This window comes from Carcharhinus amblyrhynchos, unplaced genomic scaffold (assembly GCF_965287045.1).
Source record: "Carcharhinus amblyrhynchos unplaced genomic scaffold, sCarAmb.v2.hapA scaffold_39, whole genome shotgun sequence".
NCBI lineage: Eukaryota > Metazoa > Chordata > Chondrichthyes > Carcharhiniformes > Carcharhinidae > Carcharhinus > Carcharhinus amblyrhynchos.
The window spans coordinates 4,240,188-4,260,572 of NW_027649780.1; the positions used below are offsets into that span (position 1 = coordinate 4,240,188).

General features: G+C 47.3%; 1 protein-coding gene across 4 annotated transcripts; it reads left to right on the forward strand.

Moving 5' to 3' along the window:
* The first annotated feature begins 1,429 nt into the window (after positions 1-1,429).
* LOC145363637 (uncharacterized) lies at positions 1,430-16,284 on the forward strand. 4 transcript variants are annotated; one of them, XM_080218827.1, is made up of 4 exons: positions 1,430-1,590; positions 5,760-5,810; positions 7,997-8,076; positions 11,179-16,284. In XM_080218827.1, exon 4 carries the CDS (start codon positions 11,211-11,213, stop codon positions 12,579-12,581), a length of 1,371 nt encoding a protein of 456 aa, XP_080074953.1. In that variant the 5' UTR covers positions 1,430-1,590; positions 5,760-5,810; positions 7,997-8,076; positions 11,179-11,210; the 3' UTR covers positions 12,582-16,284. The 4 variants fall into 4 exon arrangements, with proteins under 4 accessions (XP_080074953.1, XP_080074957.1, XP_080074956.1 ...); XM_080218831.1 differs by lacking the exon at positions 7,997-8,076 and having other exon boundaries at positions 1,489-1,590; XM_080218830.1 differs by lacking the exon at positions 1,430-1,590 and having other exon boundaries at positions 5,651-5,810; positions 7,950-8,076.
* The last annotated feature ends 4,101 nt before the right edge of the window (positions 16,285-20,385 follow it).

Here is a 20,385-nt window from a genome sequence, read left to right on the forward strand (position 1 = left end):
GCTGTTAGAATTTTGTAGGTTTCTATGAGATTTCCTCCTCATTTTTCTGAACTCCAGCAAATACAATCCCAACCAACTCAATTTCTTCTCATACGTCAGTCCAGCTATTCCATGAATCAGTCTGGTAAACCTTCTCTGCACTCCCTAATGATCATTCATTCCCCTCCACTCAAGAGCAAGAACATCCTTCCTCAGAAAAGGAGACCAAAACTGCACACAATACTCTAGGTATGGCCTCACCAAGGCCCTGTATAAGTGCAACAACACATCCCTGCTCCTGTACTCAAAACCTCTCTCGATGAAGGCCAACTTACCATTTGCCAATAGTCCTGTGTTGTAGCTTCACTCGGTTGATACCTCTTTTTTTTTACGTATGCCAGCTGTTGTTCCTGGCTATCCCTCTTGCACTCTTCATTGAACCAGAGATGATCCCATGGATTGCTGTAAATGGTAGCATGGGAGATAGGTCAGGCCATAAGGTTGCAGGTTGTGTTTGAGTACAATTCTGCTACTGCTGATGACCGACAGCACCTATTATTATTTTATTTATTTATTAGTCATAAGTAAGGTTACATTAACACTGCTACACTCTGGTGCCTGTTCGGGTCAATGCAACTAACCAGCACGTCTTTCAGACTGTGGGAGGAAACTGGAGCACCCAGAGGAAACCCATGCAGCCACGGGGAGAAGTGCAAACTCTGCGCAGACAGTGACCCAACCCGGCAATCACACCCTTGTCCTTGGCGCTGTGAGGCAGCAGTGCTGACCACTGTGCCACTGTCATGCTCCCACATTTCAGTGACAAATGTTGAGCTGTTTGCTGCACACCCACAGGTGTCCATCCGAGCATGACAGTCGCACAATGGTCAGCTGCCTCACAGTGCCCGGGCTCGATTCCCACATTTGTGAGAACGTTTGTACGTTCTCCCTATGTCTACATGGGTTTCCTCCGGGTGCTCCGGTTTCCTCCCACAATCTGAAAGACATGCTGGTTAGGGTGCATTGGCCGTGCTAAATTCTCCCACAGTGTAACCCGAACAGGTGTCGGAGTGTGGTGACTAGGGGATTTTCACAGTAACTTCATTGCAGTGTTAATGTAAGACTGCTTGAGACAGGAATAAATAAGCTTGACATTAATTACTTTGTTTAAAGCCACAAACAGAAAGGTCCAGTTTTTCCTCCTGGAGTTTGACACAAAGCAGCTTTCACAATGATGCAGAGTTTCAGCCAATGAGGGAGACCCGGGCTCAGCCCCGCCCCTCATTCACTCCGATTAGTTGGAGGAACAGAATCGCCCAGTCCTCCAGCCCCGCCCCTCATTCATTCTGATTGGTTGGAGAACCAGCCGCTGGTCCTCCAGCCCCACCCCTTCTTCCTATTGGTCCGGAACTGCCGTCAATCACTGAACGGTCATTATAATGTAGAGCATGCGCAGTGCGGCTCACGTCCAGACACAGACGCTTGTTTTGTCTTCAGGCGGATGAGCGGAGGGCACAGTTAGGGGCAGTGGGTGGGAAGGGAGACTCCACACACACACACACACCCACCCACCCAGTGGAGACCTCGAAAGCCGTAAACAAGAAGCCGCAGGTACCGCATTCACACCGACGGAGCGCTATCGTGGGGACCTTTGCCGGTGAAAGGCCCCGGTGAATGGCTGGCATCTTCATGGGGCAGTGCGCATGCGCGGTCGTGCGCCGTTGTCCACGGGTCCGAGAGCCGCGCGCATGCGTAATTGTCCACTGCCCCCCGCGGCATCTCGCATGCGCCGTCACGGCTTGCTGTCAGCAGGCGGGGAGAATGTTGGGAACAAAGGAGCAGGAGTTGGCCATTCAGCCCATCGAGTCTGTCCCACCATTCAGTATGGACATAGCAGATCACCCATTTCAACTTCAGTCCAAAATATGTGTAGGTTAGGTGGACTGGCTGTGCTAAATTGATCCTTAGTATCCAAAGATGTGCAGGGTAGGTGGATTGGCCATGATAAATTGTCCCTTAGTGTCCAAAGATGTGCAGGTTAGGTGGATTGGTCATGCTAACTTGTCCCTTAGTGTCCAAAGATGTGCAGGGTAGGTGGATTGGCTGTGATAAGCGTGTGGGGTTGTGGGAATAGGCAGACGAGATGGCCCAGCTAAGATGCCCTTTCAGAGAGTTGGTGCAGACCTGATGGGCCGAATGGCCTCTTCTGCACTGTCGGGATTTTCCACACTAACCCATATCCCTTCGTATCACTCGTATTTTAATTTTAAAGTTTATTTATCAGTGTCACACGTAGGCTTACATTAACACTGCAGTGAAGTTACTGTGAAAATCCCCAAGTCGCCACACTCCGATGCCTATTCGGGTTACACTGAGGGAGAATTTTGGACTGTGGGAAGAAACTGGAGGACGCACACACAGATATGGGGAGAACGTGCAGATTCCACACAAACAGTGACCCAAGACAGAAATCGAACCTGCATCTTTGGTGTTGTGAGGCAGCTAACCATTATGCCACCATGTCGTCCAATAAAGTGAACGAATTTTCATTTCATTCTTAAAGTTACAAAGCCAATGCACAGAGTTGCATGGGCGGCACAGTAGCACAGTGGTTAGCACTGCTGCTTCACAGTTCCATGGACCTAGGTTCGATTCCTGGTTTGGGTCACTGTCTGTGTGGAGTTTGCACATTCTCCTCACGTCTGCGTGGGTTTCTTCCGGGTGCTCCGGTTTCCTCCCACAGTCCAAAGCGGGTTAGGTTGATTGGCCATGCTAAAGTTGTCCCTTAGTGTCCTGAGATGCTTAGGTTAGAGAGATTAGTGGGCAAAATATGTAGGGATATGGGGGTAGGGCCTGGGTGGAATTGTGGTCGGTGCAGACTCAATGGGCCAAATGGCTTCTTTCTGCACTGCAGCGTTTCTATGATTCCATGAATGGACCAGGCAAACCCAAATCCTTCCTTACTCCACAAACCAAATTAAAATCCAATTCAAGATCCCAATAAGGGAGACAAACAAGATCCAAGCTGACAAGATGAGGTATTGCACCCCCATATTGGGCTTGATCTGAGCCAAAAGTAGAAATCTTAGTCAATCTCTACTTTAAATATACTGAGCATTGACCCTAGTGAGGTCCTTAATTATGCTTTTCTGAGGCAGCAAGAAGTGTAGATGCAGTCAATTAATGGGAGGCTGGTTTGCATGATGGATTGGGCTTCATTCACGATCCTTTGTAGTTTCTTGCAGTCTTGGGCAGAGCAGGAGCCATACCAAGCTGTGATACATCCAGAAATAACACTTTTTATGGTGCATCTGTAAAAGTTGGTGAGAGTCATAGCAGACAGGCCAAATTTCCTTAGTCTTTTGAGAAAGTAGAGGCGATGGTGGGCTTTCTTAACTATAGTGTCACCGTGGGGGGCCAGGATGGGTTGTTGGTGATCTGGACGCCTAAAAACTTGAAGCTCTCGACCATATCCACTTCGAGCCCATTGATGTAGACATGGCATGTCCTCCACCACGCTTCCTGAAGCTGCTTTGCATCTTCCTCACAACACAAATTCCTACCTAGTGCGTAAGATATTGTGTTCAATTTTGGTTGCCACATTACAGGAAGGACGTGGAGGCTTTGGAGACAGTGTGGAAGAGGTTTACCAGGATACTGTCTGGATTAGAAGACGTCGGCTGTAAGGAGAGGCTGGACAAACTAGAGTTGTTTTTTCTGGAGCGCCAGAGGCTGAGGGGGACCTGATACATCTCTTTCAAATTACGAGAGACATAGATAGCATTGACAATCAGAATCTTTTTCCCAGAGCTTTAATGTCTAATACTAAGGGACACGCACTTAAGGTGAGAGAGGGGAGAGTTCAAAGGAGATGTGAGGGGCAAGTTTTTTACAGAGTGGTAGGTGTCTGTAATGCGCTGCCTGGGGCAGTGGTTGAGGCAGATACGATAGGGAGTTTAAGGGGCTTTTAGATAAGCATATGAATATGCAAGAGGGATTGTGGACCAAGAGCAGGCAGAAGGGATTAGTTTAATTTAGCGTCATGTTCGGCATAACATCATAGGTCAAAGGGTCTGTTCCTGTGCTCTAGTGTTCTAAGCTTTGTGTTATCCGCAAACTTATATATATTGAAAAGCTGGGTGGCGTAGTGATGAGTACTGCTGCCTCACCAAGCCTGGGACCCAGATTCGATTCCCGGTGTGGGTCACTGTGTGGTGTCTGTACGTTCTCCCCTTGTCTGCTTGGGTTTTTCTCTGGGTGCTCCGGCTTCCTGCCACAATCTGAAAGATGTGCTGGTTAGGTACATTGGTCATGCTAAATTCTCTCTCAGTGTAACCTGAACAGGCGCCGGAGTGTGGCGACTAGAAGATCTTCACATTAACTTCATTGCAGTGTTAGTGTAAGTCTACTCGTGAGAATAATATAAAAAAAAATTGGCTCCCTTTGACAATTTCAGGTTGGAAATTGCTCGACTCGACTGGGTTCCAAAATCCACACTAATAAATAAACTTTAAATGCTCTGTTATCTACGATTCCACGGCTGGCAGCTGGTGTGGTTCCTTTACTAGGGAGTTGAATCAATGCCCATCCATTGCTCTGTTTCACCTCTACCCTCCTGGATTACCTCCGAGATGCCACCAGGATTTGATGATTTGAATTGTAAGGAGAGACTGGATAGACCGGAACTTCTATCTCTGGAGTGTAGGAGGCTGAGGGGTGATCTTATAGAGGTCTGTAAAATAATGAGGGGTATAGATCAGCTAGATAGTCAATATCTTTTCCCAATGGTGGAGGAATCTAAAACTAGACGGCATAGGTTTAAGGTGCGAGAGGAGAGATACAAAGGGTGTAGAGGGGCAGTATTTTCACTCAGAGGGTGGTGAGTGTCTGGAAGAAGCTGCCAGAGGTAGTAGTAGAGGTGGGTACAATTTTGTCTTTTAAAAAGCGTTTAGATAGTTACATGGGTAAGATGGGTATAGAGGGATAGGGGCCAAAAGTAGGCAATTGGGTCTAGCTTAGTGGTTAAAAACTGGGCGCCATAGACAAGTTGGACCGAAAGGTCTGTTTCCATGCTGCAAACCTCCATGACTCTATGACTTGTCCGCTATCATCTTACTAATGGGTATATTTTGGCTGTATTTTGTATTTTACTGTTACTTTCCCTGCCAGTATGTCAGTGAGGCTTCCACTGCTACCCATCCCTTGACAGTGGCACTACTGAAGTAATCGCTTTAGCTTCCCACAGTATCCTTTATAGTCAGGAATTCTTTTTCGTGCACGACAGTCCATTCCCCTTCTGTTCCTGAGCTTACATTAACCATCAGGCTGTGCACCATTTTTACTCTGTTTCTTTCTCCAGAGATATTGGAAAAAGATACTGGGGCAGCACGGTAGCACAGTGCTTAGCACTGCTGCCTCACAGCGCCAGGAATTTGGGTTCGACTCCTGGTTGGGTCACTGTGTGGCGTTTGCGCATTCTCCCCGTGTCTGTGTGGGTTTCCTCTCGCAGTGCAAGGATGTGTAGGTTAGGTGGATTGACCATTGCAAAATGGTTCCTTAGTGTCCAAAGATGTGCAGGTTAGGGGATTGGCCAGTCTAAGTTGTCCCTTAGTGTCAGGGGGACTAGCTACGATAAACGTGTAGGGTTGATGGGTTGAATGTCCTCCTTCTGCGCTGTAGGGATTATACGATACTGACTGAACTGCTGAGTGTTTTGACCACTTTCTCATATTATTTCAGATTTCCAGCAGCTGCAGTATCTTGCTGTTATTTTGTTGCAGGCATTATTCACAGACGTGCTCACAGAATCTGGAAACACAAACACAGACCAGGTAAGAGCGAATAAAGTTTATTTATTAGTCACAAGTAGGCTTATATTAACACTGCAATGAGGTTATTGTGGAAAATCCCCTAGTCGTTACACTGAGAGAGAATTTAGCACGGCTCAGTTCACCTAACCAGCACATATTTGGACTGTGGGAGGAAACCGGAGCACCCGGGGGATAACGTGCAACCTCCACACAGACAGTGACCCAGGCCGGGAATCGAACCTGGATCCCTGGTACCGTGAGGCAGCGATGCTAACCGCTGTGCTACTGTACGGCTCTGCCACCATGCATCATATGTACATCATAGATATCCACGGCCTTCCAAACATTTTTTTTTAAATTGAATCATAGCATGACAAGAGGAAAAGTGGAGGCTTTTCATCCCATCTGTGCAAGAACAAATCAGTCTGTCCCACTCCCTGGCCCTCCCCTTGTAGTCATGATGTGGGTATGCCGGCGTTGGACTGGCGTAAACACAGTAAAAAGTCTGACAACACCAGGTTTTAGTCCAACCTATTTATTTGATAATATACTCGCAAGCTTTCGGGTTAGCCCCTTCGTCAGGTGAATGGAGAGTTCTGGCCTCAGACAGAGCCCCCTTGTAGCCCAGCAATTGTGTGATTTTTTTTCCTCTTCTGGTGTTTATCTAGACCCCTTTTTAAAACCTTTGTCATTTTGGTTTGAACTGGAATGGAGGTGGCCGTGTAGCTGCAGGGTTTAACCCCGAGCACTTCGGAACTCAGTGAGCTTGAGCAATTCCCAATGTGAAATTGTCAAAGGGAGCTTGACTTTTTTTAAATTCGTGTCCCTACGTGCAGAAGGAGACCATTCGGCCCATCGAATCTGCACTGACCACAATCCCAGCCAGCCCCTATCCCTGTAGCCTACGTACCTATCCTGCTAGTCCCTCTTTCACTAAGTGGCAATTTACCATGGCCAATCCACCTAACCCACGCATCTTTGGACTGTGGAAGGAAACCGGAACACCCGAAGACAGGGAGAATGTGCAGACTCCACAAAGACAGTGACCCGAGCTGGGAATCAAACCCGGGTCCCTGGCGCTAACCACTGTGCCACCGTGCAGTCCTTTTGCAGTAAAGGCTAACACTCCATTTGCCTTTTTTTCCTGCTTTCTTATTGCATGCAATAAGTATGTTTTTAAATACTTTTAATCTGTTTTACATGTTAAAGAACATAAGAAATAGGAGCAGGAGTAGGCCACCTAGCTCTTCGAGCCTGCCCCGTCATTCAATAAGATCATGGCTGATCTGTAGTGGATTAGTTCCACTTTCCTGCTCTCTCCCCATAACCCTTAATTCCCTTGTCTATCAAAAACCTATCTACCTGTGACTTAAATATATTTAGCGAGGTAGCCTCCACCACTTCAACGGGCAGAGAATTCCAGAGATTCACCACCCTTTGAGTGAAGAAGTTCCTCCTCAACTCTGATCTAAACTGCTCCCCCCCTTATCTTGAGGCTGTGTCTTCTAGTCCTGCTATCCTTTCTAAGCGGGAAGAATCTCTCTACCTCTACCCTATCCGTCCCCTCCATTATCTTATACGTCTCTATAAGATCCCCTCTCATCCTTCTAAACTCCAACAAGTACAGACCCAGTCTATTTAGTCTCTCTTCATAGGCCAACCCCCTCATCTCCGGTATCAGCCTAGTGAACCTCCTCTGCACTCCCTCCAAAGCCAATATATCCTTCTGCAAGTGGGGCGACCAAAACTGCACACAGTACTCCAACTGTGGCCTCACCAGTACCCTGTACAGTTGCAGCAAGACCTCCCTGCTTTTATAGTCTATCCCCCTCGCTATAAAGGCCAACATTTCATTCGCCTTCTTGATCACCTGCTGCACCTGCAGGCTGGGTTTTTGCGACTTGTGCACAAGGACCCCCAGGTCCCTCTGCACCGTAGCACGCTGCAGCTTTTCGCCTTTTAAATAATAATGCCTCCTACTATTATTTCTGCCAAAGTGGATAACCTCACACTTGTTAGGTGCGTTGACTTGAACAGGCGCCGCCAGAGTGTGGTGACTAGGGGAGTTTCACAGTAACTTAACTGCACTGTTAATGTAAGCCTACTTGTGACCAATAAATAAACTTTACACGCTATTTTTTAAAAAAAATTATTCTTGAGATTTGGCACCACTTGAAAGACCAGCAGCAAATATTCCTTATCCCCAGTTACCTGTGGAGAAGATGATGTTTGACCTTCTTGAGTTGCTGCTGTCCATGTGATGAAGATGCTGCCACAACTTTGTTAGGTAAGAAGTTAGAAGTTATTCATCCAGTGATGATAAAGGAACAGTGACATATGTCCAAATCCCTAATAACAATTCGTATTGAGAAAGCCCTTTACTCACTAGCGTGTTCTGAAGCATTTCGCGGAAACCAAGTAACATTTGACACTGAAACACAGCAGGAAAACAACAGGGCAGATGCCCAGAAGTTTGATTACATAGGTAGAAGGAACTCAAAGTAGGAAAGTGAGGTTGCGAGGCACAGAGTTTTAGATAGGAAATTTTACAGCTGGACGGCACGGTGGCGCAGTAGTTAGCACTGCTGCCTCGTGCTGCCAGGGATCCGGGTTCGATTCCCCAGCTTCTTGGGTCACTGTTTGTGTGGATTCTGCAAGTTCGCCTCCCCCCCCCCCCCCACCCATGTCTGCGTGGGTTTCCTCCGGGTGCTCCGGTTTCTTCCCACACTCCAAAGATGTGCAAGTTAGGTGGATTGGCCATGCTAAATTGCCCCTTAGTGTCAGCGGTACTAGCAGGGTAAATATTGTGGAGTTACAGGAATAAGGCCTGGGTGGGACTGTGGTCGGTGCAGACTGGGTGGCCTGAATGGCCTCCTTCTGCAGTGTAGGGATTTGATGATTCCATGACTATGGCCCTGGAATCTGAAGGTTGGGAAACAGTTAAAATCAGAAACACTCAGGAGGTCAGAATTCTTTTATCTTCATTCATGAGACACGGGCAATCACTGCATTTATTGCCCATCCCTACTTTTTAAGAGTCATTCACATTGCTGTGAGTCTGGACTCACATGTAGGCTAGACATGATGAATGGGATGGATAGGATAGAGGTGGAAAGACTCTTCCCGCTCAAAAAAGACAGTAGGACTAGGGGGCACAGCCTCAAGATAAAGGGGGGGCGGTTCAGAACGGAGTTGAGGAGGAACTTCTTCACTCAAAGGGTGGTGAATCTCTGGAATTCTCTGCCCGTTGAAGTGGTGGAGGCTGCCTCGCTAAATATTTTTAAGAAGCGGGTTGATGGGTTTTTGATAAGAGAGGGGATTAAGGGTTATGGGGAGAGGGCGGGAAAGTGGAACTGAGCCACGACAGATCAGCCATGATCTTATTGAATGGCGGGGCAGGCTCGAAGGGCCGGATGGCCTACTCCTGCTCCTATTTCTTATGTTCTTATGTTCTTATGTTCTTACATGGTAAGGATGGCAGATTTCCCTTTCCGTGAAGAAGATGAGTTTTTAGGACGGCGGCTTCGTGGCCGTCATTAAGCTTCTAATTCCAGATTTTTACTGAATACAAATTCTACCATCTGCCAACGTAGGATTCAAACCCGGGTCCCCTGATCTCTGGATTACTAGTCTAGTGACAATACCGCTGTGCCATCGCCTCCTAGATGAGCACAGACTTGTGAGGCAGAAGGAGATTGCCGAGATGGGGAGTGGCCCAAAGCGATCTGAAACTAAATAATATGAAGTTGGTGCTTCTTAAACCCTCAGAGGACAAAGAGGTGAACAAGACCGAGTGTGAGTAAACACACTGGCGATCGTCATTTGTGACTTCCAGTCTGGGAGGCTGAATCTGAGGCCACGCTGGGATTCTGTTGGGGTAGTTATGTCTGTCATCTTAGAATCCCCACAGTGCAGAAAGAGGCCATTTGGTCCATCAAGTCTGTACCCACCACAATCCCATCCCAGGACCTATCCTCATAACCCCACTTATATACCCTGCTATCCCCCTGACACTTAGGGACAACTTAGCACTGCCAATTAACCTAACCCGCTCGTCTTTGGACGAATGGTAACAGAGGAATGGGTGAAGGCTTCAGTAGTGGATGAGCTGAGACAAGGGCAGACTCAACAGGTGGCCTTAGTGATAACTTGGATATGTGGTTGTACGCTCAGCTCGGGGTTAAATGTGACATTGAACAGCCTCCGACAGTTCCCAGGGAGAAGGATGGAGGTGGTGGACTAAAAATTCAATCTTCACAATATTAAAATGGAGGAAGTTTCTGTCCTGGATTCAGGACTGTGTGGTTTAGAGGGGTACCTTGTTTTTTATTCATTGCCACTGTTTGGGCCAGCTTTTATTGCCCATTCCTAATTGCCCTGAAGAGGTGGTTAAGAGTCAACCACATTGCTGTGGCTCTGGAGTCACATGTAGGCCAGACCAGATAAGAACAGCAGATTTCCTTCCCTAAAGGACATTAGTGAACCAGATTTTTTTTACCCTACGACAATCTATTCATGGTCATCATCAGACTTTTAATTCCAGATTTTTATTCGATTCAATTTCACCATCTGCTGTGGCGGGATTCGAACCCACAGACCACAGCCCTGGGTCTCTGGATTACTAGTTCACTGGTAATACCACTGTGCCACTGCCTCCCCATGAAGGAGATGATGGTGTTCACATATAGCTTGCTGTCCTGGTCCTTCTTGGCAGTGCAGGTTGTGGGTTTGGGAGATTTTGTTAGCAGTTAGAAATCATTGTAATAATCATAGAATCCCAACAGTGCAGAAGCAGGCCACTTGGCCCATCGAGTCTGCACAGACTCTCCGATGGAGCGTCCCACCCACACCCTATCCTCGCAACCCCACGCATTTACCCCGCTAATCCCACTTACCTACACATCTTTGGACACTAAGGTGCAATTTAACACAGCCAATCCACCTAACCCCCACATCTTTGGACTGTGCAGGAAACCAGAGCACCCGGAGGAAACTCACTCAGGCACGGGGAGAACGTGCAAACTCCACACAGACAGTGAGGCCGGAATCGAACCCGAGTCCCTGGCGCTGTGAGGCATCAGTGCTAACCAGTTGCCACCTTGCCGCCTATTAAGGATGAATTGCAGACATATAAAATCTCTCCTGTTTTACCGTCAGCCTCTCCCGCCTCTCTCATCATCCCATAGAGTTAAGAGTCTGGTGTAGACCCAGACTTCACGTTCCCCTCCCTGAACTAGTTGGATTTTTAATGACAATCCAGCGGTTTTCCTCGTCACTTTTTCTGAGTGTTGGCCCCACAAATTATCAGATTCGTTCAGCTCAGTTTCACAAACCGCCTTTGCATTTCTGTGGGTTTGCTCTCACTCCCGTTTGTCCTGTTTTAAATCAGCTTCACAGGCTGTTAGAAAGAGAGGACTTGCAATGGGGAAACCAAACGAAAGATCATATCAGGAACTGAAAGAGGCTGTGAATTCACCAGAACCTGACCATCATCGTCCTTTGAACATGGAAGCGAGCAGCATCTTTCACTCGGGGGAGAAGCCATGGGAATGTGGGATCTGTGGGAACGGATTCGATTACCCGTCGGAGCTGGAGATCCATCAGCAGGTTCTTCATGCTGAGGAGAGGCTGTTTGCTTGCTCCGAGGGCGGGAAGGGATTCATTAATCCGCCGGACCTGCTGACACACCAGCAAGGGGAGGCGACCACCTTCATCTGCTCCGAGTGCGGGAAGGGCCTCAACAGTTCGTCGGACCTGCTGGCGCATCAGCAGGCTCACACCGGGGAGAGGCCGTTCATCTGTCCCAAGTGCGGGAAGGGCTTCACAAAGTCAAACAACCTGCTAAAACACCAGCGCGTTCACGCCGAGGAGAGGCCCTTCACCTGCACTGACTGCGGCAAGGGATTCATCAATTCATCTGACCTGCTGACACACCGGCGAGTTCACACCGGGGAGAGACCCTTCATCTGCCCCAAGTGTGGGAAGGGGTTCGCTCAGTCCTCCACCCTGCTGATACACCAGCGCGTCCACACTGGGGAGAGGCCGTTCACCTGCTCCGAGTGCGGGAAAGGGTTCATTTGCTCGTCCAACCTGATGAGACACCGGCAGACTCACATCGACAAGAAACCTTTTAAATGCCCCGACTGTGAGAAGTGCTACAAAAGTTACGAGGACCTGACCTCCCACCAGCGTATCCACACCGACGAGAGGCCGTTCAAGTGCTCCCACTGTGGGTCTGGGTTCAGGCAGTCGTGTGAACTCACTGTGCACCAGCGCATTCACACCGGGGAGAAACCCTTCCTCTGCTCCGAGTGCGGGAAGGGATTCACTCAGTCGGCCAACCTGCTGAGACACCAGCGGGTCCACACCGACAAGAGGCCTTTCAAATGCCCGGACTGCGGAAAGTGCTTTAAAAGTTCCGGGGAGCTGATGCGCCACCAGCGCGTCCACACCGGGGAGAGACCCTTTAAATGTCCGGACTGCGGGAAGTGCTACAAAAGTTCCGGGGAGCTGAAGTCGCACCAACGCGTCCACTCTGACGAGAGACCGTTCCGGTGCTCCCACTGTGGCTCTGGCTTCAGGAAATCGTCCCAACTCACCGCGCACCAGCGAGTTCACACCGGGGAGAGACCGTTCATCTGCTCGGTGTGCGGGAAGAGATTCACTCAGTCGTCCACCCTGCAGAAGCACCGGCGGATTCACAGTGAGGAGAGGCCGTTTCCCTGCTCGGTGTGTGGGAAGAGATTCATGCGGTCGTCCAGCTTGGTCAGTCACCAGCGAGTTCACAAATAATTACAATGAGTGGATTTTACTGTTGACCACGTCCATTACCAAGACCTCTTCCTTTGGCTCTTTCTGTGCCCACTGATGGTTAATATTCTGGATAAAATTCAAATAAATTACCCTGTGTTCCACACAATGTGTTATACCTTTTCAGTATCTCTCAAATGAGTTAGTTCCTTTTCGAAACACAGAAAATAGGAGCAGGAAGAGGCCATTTGGCCCTTCGAGCCTCCTCCGCCATTCATTATGATCATGGCTACTCATCCAGCTCTGCAACCTGTTCCCTCTTTTATAAGTTCATAAGAAATGGGAGCAGAATTAGGCCATTCAGCCCATCAAATCTGCTCCGCCATTCGATCGTGGCTGATATGCTCCTCATCCCCATTTTCCTGCCTTCTCCCCGTAGCCCTTCAACCCATTACCAATTAAACAATCTGTCTAACTCCTCCTTAAATTTACTCACTGACCCAGCATCCACTGCACTTTGGGGTAGTGAATTCCGCAGATTTCACAACCCTTTGGGAGAAGTCGTTTCTCCTCGACTCTACTTTAAATTTGCTATCCCTTATCCTCAGACTATGACCCCTCCTCCTAGAATGCCTCATAGGAGGAAGCATCCGCTTCATGTCTACTTTATCCATACCTTTTATCGTGTTGCATACCTCAATTTGATCTCCCCTCATTCTTCTAAATTCCAGAGGGTATAGGCCTAAACCGTTCAATCTGTCTTCGTATGACAAACCCCTCACATCTGGAATCAATCTAGTGAACCTCCTCTGAACTGCCTCCAATGCCACTACATCTTTCCTCAAATAAGGAGACCAAAACTGTGCACAATACTCCAGGTGCAGTCTTACCAATGCCTTCTATAGTCGCAACAATACTTCCTTACCTTTATAATCTATTCCTTTAGCTATAAATGTCGACATTCTATTTGCTTTCTTTATTATCTGCTGCGCCTTATTCTCCTTTCTCTCCCCCTGCCACACCCCATATCCTTTAATCCCTTTAGCCCAAAGCATTAAATCTAACTCATTCATGAAAATATACAATGATGTGGTCTCAATTGCTTTGTGTGGTAACTAATTCCACAGGCTCACCGCTCTCTGGGTGAAAAGGAAATTCTCCACATCTCAGTCTTAAATGGCGTACTCTGTATCCTCAGTTCTGGATTCCCTCGCCGTCAGTAACATCCTTCCTGCATCTAGCCTGTCTAGTCCTGTTACAAATTTAGAGGTTTATATGAGATCATGCCATCCACTCCCGCCCCCATTCTTATAACCTCCAACAAATGTAACCCTAACTAACTCAATTTCTCCTCCCACATCAGTCCTGCCATCCCTAAAGTTATTCTGAGAAAGAAATCAGCCTGGTAAACCTTTGCTGTACTCCGTATCTCTCCAATGCAGAAGAAAACCCCCACTCATCACTAACTCTCTGAAGGAACATCCCTATCCAGGCCCACTTACCCACCCTATCCCTGTAACCCTGCACATCTACCATAGCTAATCCCCCTAACCTATACATTTTTGGACACTAAGGGGCTAATTCACCTCCACCCTCATAATTTTGCACTCACTCCGTAACATCCTCAGGTGAGGGGACCAAAACTGCACAAGATATTCCAGGTGTGGCCTCACCAAGGCCTTGTAGCAGGATATCCCTGCTCCTGTACTCAAATTCTCTCACTGGCCAACATACCATTTACCTTCTTTACAACCTGCTGCACCTGCGTGCTTACCTTCAGTGACTGGTGTACAAGGACATTGCTCTCTTAATTTGTAGCCATCCCAGCAATCAACCTGGTAAACTTTCGCTGCACTCCTTCCATGGCAAGAATGCCTTTCTTCAGATAAGGAGACCAAAACTTCATACAATATTCCAGGTGTGGTCTCACCAAGGCCTTGTATGACTGCAGCAAGACATCCCTACTCCTGTACTCAAATCCTCTTCCTTTGAAAACCAACATACCATTTGCCTTCACTACCTGCTGCACCTGCACGCTTACTTTCAGCAACTGGTATACAAGGACATCCAAGTCTCGTTGTACATTCCCCTCTCTCAGTCTATGGCCATTCAGTTAGTCTACCTTCCTATTATTACTACCAAAGTAGATAACCTCACATTTATCCACATTATACTGCATTTGCCGTGCATTTTCCCACTCACTCAACTTGTCCAAATAACACTGAAGTATCTGCAATCCTCCTCACAGCTCACCCTTCTGCCCAGCTTTGTATTACTTACAAATTTGGAGGAATTACATTTAATTCCCTCATCTATATCATGAACATACATTGTGAATAGCTGGAATGCTAGTACTGATTCCTACAGCACCCCACTCGTCCCTGCCTGGATCTTTGGAAAAAGACCAATTTTATTCCCACTCTGTTCGCTGTCCGCCATCCAGTTTTTCTCTCCGTCTCAACGGACTACCCCCAATCCCACGGCTTTAATTTTACACGCTAATCTCTTATGTGGGACCTCGTTGATAGTCTTCTGAAAGTCCAAGTAAACAACATCCATTGGCTCCCCACTCATCAACTCTACCTGTTACAGCCTCCTTTTGAAGGGCTCTCTCTCACCTCCATCCGCACCTCCAACAACAACTGTGAGGAGACAATAGAGTTTCTTGTGGTCACTAAGATTGAGACAATCCGACCAGCTGTCTCTGCTGCTTCCCGCCTTTACACTACCCACAGGATTAAACTGTCACTGATCTATTCCCTCATCGCTCATCTTTCTCCGAGACCGGTCTTTTGTCCATCTTCTCACTAAACTGCTGAGCATTCAACTTTTCCATGTTTGCTGATATTAACGTAAAAACTAGAAGCGGGAGTAGGCCATTTGGCCCTTTGAGCCTGCTCTGACACTCATTTGGATCATGGTTGATCATCGAATTCAACATCCTGATCCCCCACCCATGTTGAAGGTTCTCTCTCTCTCTCTCATTTGGTTCAGTTGCCATCATCCCATACCCTGAACCAAAAACCTTAATGCCACTGTCTTTGTAACCAACTATTGATCTCCAACCTCTCTTTCCTCTCCAGATTCCTTGAACTTGATGTCCCCCAAGGCTGTATCCTTTGCCCCTCCTATTTCTGACATACGTGACGCCACCACCTTTGTTTTCCTGACAAGATGACACAAAGAGTGTGGTTAGACAGTCATCCGAAAGCACTGTGTTAGTTTTCACATGTACACTGACAATGGCCAGCCCTACCTCACCTCCATCCCTCTCCATTCCTCCACTGTTAGTAAATTCTCAAACTGATTATCTGACATCCAGTACTGGAATCATACAATCCCTAGAGTGCAGTAGGGTGGCACCGTGGCTAGCATTGCTGCCTCACAGCGCCAGGGACCCAGGTTCGATTCCTGGCTTGGGTCACTGTACGTGTGGAGTCTGCACGTTCTCCCTGTGTCTGCGTGGATTTCCTCCGGGTGCTCCAGTTTCCTACCACACTCCAAAGATGTGCGGGTTAGGTTGATTGGCCATATTAAATTGCTCCTTAGTTTTAAGGGGATGTCAGGGGGATTCACTGGGTAAACACATGGGGTTACAGAATGGCCTCCTGCACTGTAACATCCTGTGATTGTATGAGGCCATTTGGCTCACCAAGCCTGCACTGACTCCAACAAAGCATCTTACCCAGGTCCTACCCCTGTAACTCCACGTATTTACCCCATTAATTTCCCTTACTTTGGGACACTAAGGGACAATTAAAGGCCAGTGAAACTAACCCACAAGTCTTTGGAGTATGGGAGGAAACTGGAGCACCTGGAAGAAACCCGTGGAGTCCCGGGGAAAACTTGCAGGCTCCACACAGACAGTCACTCAAAGCTGGAATTGAACCCAGGTCCCAGGTGCTGTGAGCCCACAGTGCTAACCACTGTGCCAGCGTACCACCTGAAGAGCAGAACTTTCCTCCAATTAAAAGTTGGGAGGATGAAAGCATTGTCTTCCATCACCAATACAAATTCTGTTCCCTAACTGTCGAGTCCATCCCCCTCGTTGGGAACTGTCTGAGGCCAAATCACAATTTTCACAATCTTGGTGTCATTGGGAAAACAATCACGGATTACTATAGCACAGAAGAGGCCCTTTGGCCCATTGAGTTTGCACCGATACATGAAAGGCCCTAACGTGGCCACCTGATCCCCTTTGCCAGCACTTGGCCCAGAGCCTTGAATGTTATGGCATGCCAAGTACTCACCCAGGTACTTTTTAAAGGAGATGAGGCATCCCGTCTCCACCACCCTCCCAGGCAGTGCATTCCAGACCGCCATCACCCTCTTGAGTATAAAAGGTTTTCCTCAAATCCCCCCCCCTTAAACCTCTCTCTTTTAACTTGTGTCCCCTCGCAACTGACCCTTCAACTAAGGGGAACAGCCGCCCCCTATCCACCCTGTCCATGCCCCTCATAATCTTGTGCACCTCAATCAGGTTGTCCCTCAGTCTTCTCTGCTCCAACAAAAACAAGTTAAAAAGTCTGACAACACCAGGTTTAAGTCCAACCGATTATTAAGTCCAACTGGTTGGACTTAAACCTGGTGTTGTCAGACTTTTTACTGTGTTTACCCCAGTCCAACGCCGGCATATCCACATCCCAACAAAAACAACCCAGGTCTATCCAAACCCTCTTAATAACTCCCAGGCAGCATCCTGGTGAATCTCCTCTGCACCCACTCCAGTCCTTCCTATAATGTGGTGACCAGAACTGCGCATTTACCCACACTACAGCTAGCTTTGAGCAATTATGTTTTATTGGTAAAATCTAGAAATAAGGTATCATTTTAACGGGTTTTGATTTGATGTTTCTATGCCTGGGAGGGTAAACGTATTGTTGGATTCATGCTGGACAAAGGTATTTGCACGTGTGTGGGTTTAGCTCTGTTCCAACTATGCTTCTGTTGTGCTTAGAGGGTGTTACAGCACGAAGAGTAAATGACTGGCAAAAGCATGTGACCATTCTTTAGGAACTGGGGGCCTCTTAAGGTAGAAAGGCTATTTTGAATTTTGTTTTAGCTGGATACACTGCAGTTGTAGACAGGACCAGGGAGTGAACGTCGCTTAACTCTGCCAGAAGAAAGACCGGACAGAATGAGGGAGCTGCGAAGATGCAGATTTCCCGAAGAGCCAGATGCAGTCCAGATAACCAGGTAATTGGGACAGAGACAATGTCATAGGAAGACTGAAACGTAAGAGAACAGAGACTAAAGTATTGAGAGTTCAAGGGTGAAGTAGGCAAAGTACTGTGAGTAAAAGAGATAGTTACAGCAACCTGAATTAAAATGGTAAAGCAGAGCTGAATCAAAAGTTTGATGCCATCTTAATTGACTCTGGGAAAGCAAATACAATCTGTTTGTAAAACAGTCACAGCAAAGAAATCCTGAGGGGGAAGTGATAAAAACTGGGTTATGGAATCTTTGTTAGAAGTGAGGTGGAAGCTTTGTTTAAGAGACATTTTGAAAACCTGGAGCAGACTTGGGAATGCAAACCACTGATGCAAAGTATTATTGTCAAGATGTTAAAACTTGTATTTTTGGGGGTGGAATTTGGAAATTCAGGGAGCAGTCATCAGGAGGGGATTTTGAGGAGACTTTAGACCATTCACTTGGATTCAGACCACAGCCAGTCTGTGTGCCTAAAGGGACTTTGTGTTACTGAGACCATTTTCGCTTTAGATGCTTATTGTAATCCGTGTTAGCCTCAAAATCTATGTGCATTTGTGAAGCCGAGGGTGGGAAGTAAAGGTGTATTGTACCACAATCCAACTTTTTTATGTTTTAATAAATGTTCTTGTTAAATCTGATGACCGGTTCTGTGATTTTATTCCGCAATGTTTTAAAGAAAAGTAAAGTTCATAAGACATAGGAGCAGAATTAGGCCATTTGGCCCATTGAGTCCGCTCTGCTATTCAATCATGGCTGATATGCTCCTCCCGCATTTTCCTGCCTTCTCCCTGTAACCTTTCAACCCATTACCAATTAAAAATCTAACTCCTTAAATTTACTCACTGTCCCAGCGCCCACCGCACGTTGGGGTATTTTAAAGGTTACGGCCTTATGAGCCAGAGTTCCATTCTGGAACCTTGGGATCGTAATAATATTTTATCCCAAGATGCGATCATACATCCACACCATCATGAATGCCAGAGATTCCAGCCTCCATAATGTCGCCTGTCTCTGCCCCACCCCCAGCTCATTTGCTGCTGAAACTCTCATCCCTGCCTATCTCGTCTTTAGACTTGACAATTCCAATAGATTCCTGACCAGCCTCTCTCATTCCCTCCATGCTCCCCGCCTCCACCCTCGGAAACTTCAGGAACTGAAACGCTGCAAAGCTCCCAAAGGATGTAGCAATGACTTTTAATCAAGGGTGGCACAGTGGTTAGCACTGCTGCCTCACGGCGCCGGGGACCCCAGGTTCGATTCCCGGCTTGGGTCCACTGTCTGTACAGAGTCTGTATGTTCCCTCTGTGTCCGCATGGGTCTCTTCCGGGTGCTCCAGTTTCCTCTCATAGCCCGAAAAGTTTGCAGGTTAGGGTGCACTGGGCCGTGCTAAATTCACCTTCAGTGTCCCCAAACAGGCCCTAGAGTGTGGCAACCAGGGGATTTTCACAGTAACTTCATTGCAGTGTCAATGTAAGCCTACTTGTGACACTAGTAAATAAACTTTAAACTTAATTAGAGCTCTGTCCTGTTGGTTGAGGATGATATTTGAATTGATTTATTATTGTCACATGTATTAGTGTACAGTGAAAAGTATTGCTTCTTGCGCACTTTACAGACGAAGCATACTGTTCATAGAGAAGATGGGTATGAAGATTTTAAAACAGGTATTTTGGTGGCGGAGTTTGGAAACTCTCATGGGACAATCATCTGGTGGGATTTTCAGGAGTCATTCAGGCATTCACTTGGGTTCAAAGTGGAAAGTATATTAGACCACAGCTAGTCTCTGCACGCTTAAAACTCTGCCGACTGTGTGTTTTCTCACACCACATCCAGCTCACCACTGACCTACATTGGCTCCAAGAGTCACAGAGGTTTATAGCATGGAAACAGGCCCTTTGGCCCAACTTGTCCATGCAGCCCCTTTTGTTTAACCACCAAACTTTGCCCGCCTTTGGCCCATATCCCTCTATACCCATCTTACCCATGTAACTGTCTGAATGCTTTTTAAAAGACAAAATTGTACCCGCCTCTACTACTGCCTCTGACAGCTTGTTCCAGACACTCACCACCTTCTGTGTGAAAAAATTGCTCCTCTGCACCCTTTCATATCTGTCCCATCTCAACTTAAACCTATGCCCTCTAGCTTTAGACTCTCCTATATTTGGGAAAGGATATTGACTATCTCCCTTATTTATGCCCCTCATTATTTTACAGACCTCTATAAGGTCACCCCTAAGCCTCCTATGCTCCAGGGAAAAAAGTCCCAGCCTATCCAGCCTCTCCTCATAACTCAAACCATCAAGTCCCGGTAGCATCCTAGTAAATCTTTTCTGTGCTCTTTCTAGTTTAATAATATCTTTTCTATAATAGGGTAACCAGAATCGTGCACAGTATTCCAAGTGTGGCCTTACCAATGGCTTGTACAACTTCAACAAGATGTCCCAACTCCTGTATTTAATGTTCTGACCAATGAAACTAAGCATGCTGAATGCCTTCTTCACCACTTTGTCCACCTGTGACTGAAGGAGCTATGAACCTGTATCCCTAGACCTCTTTGTTCTATAACTCTCCCCAATGCCCTACTATTAACTGAGTAAGTCCTGCCCGGATTTGATTTACGAAAATGCATCACCTC

Excerpts from the sequence above, each read along its gene's own strand:
- LOC145363637 (XM_080218827.1), top strand. The coding sequence starts at position 11,211 with ATGGGGAAACCAAACGAAAGATCATATCAGGAACTGAAAGAGGCTGTG.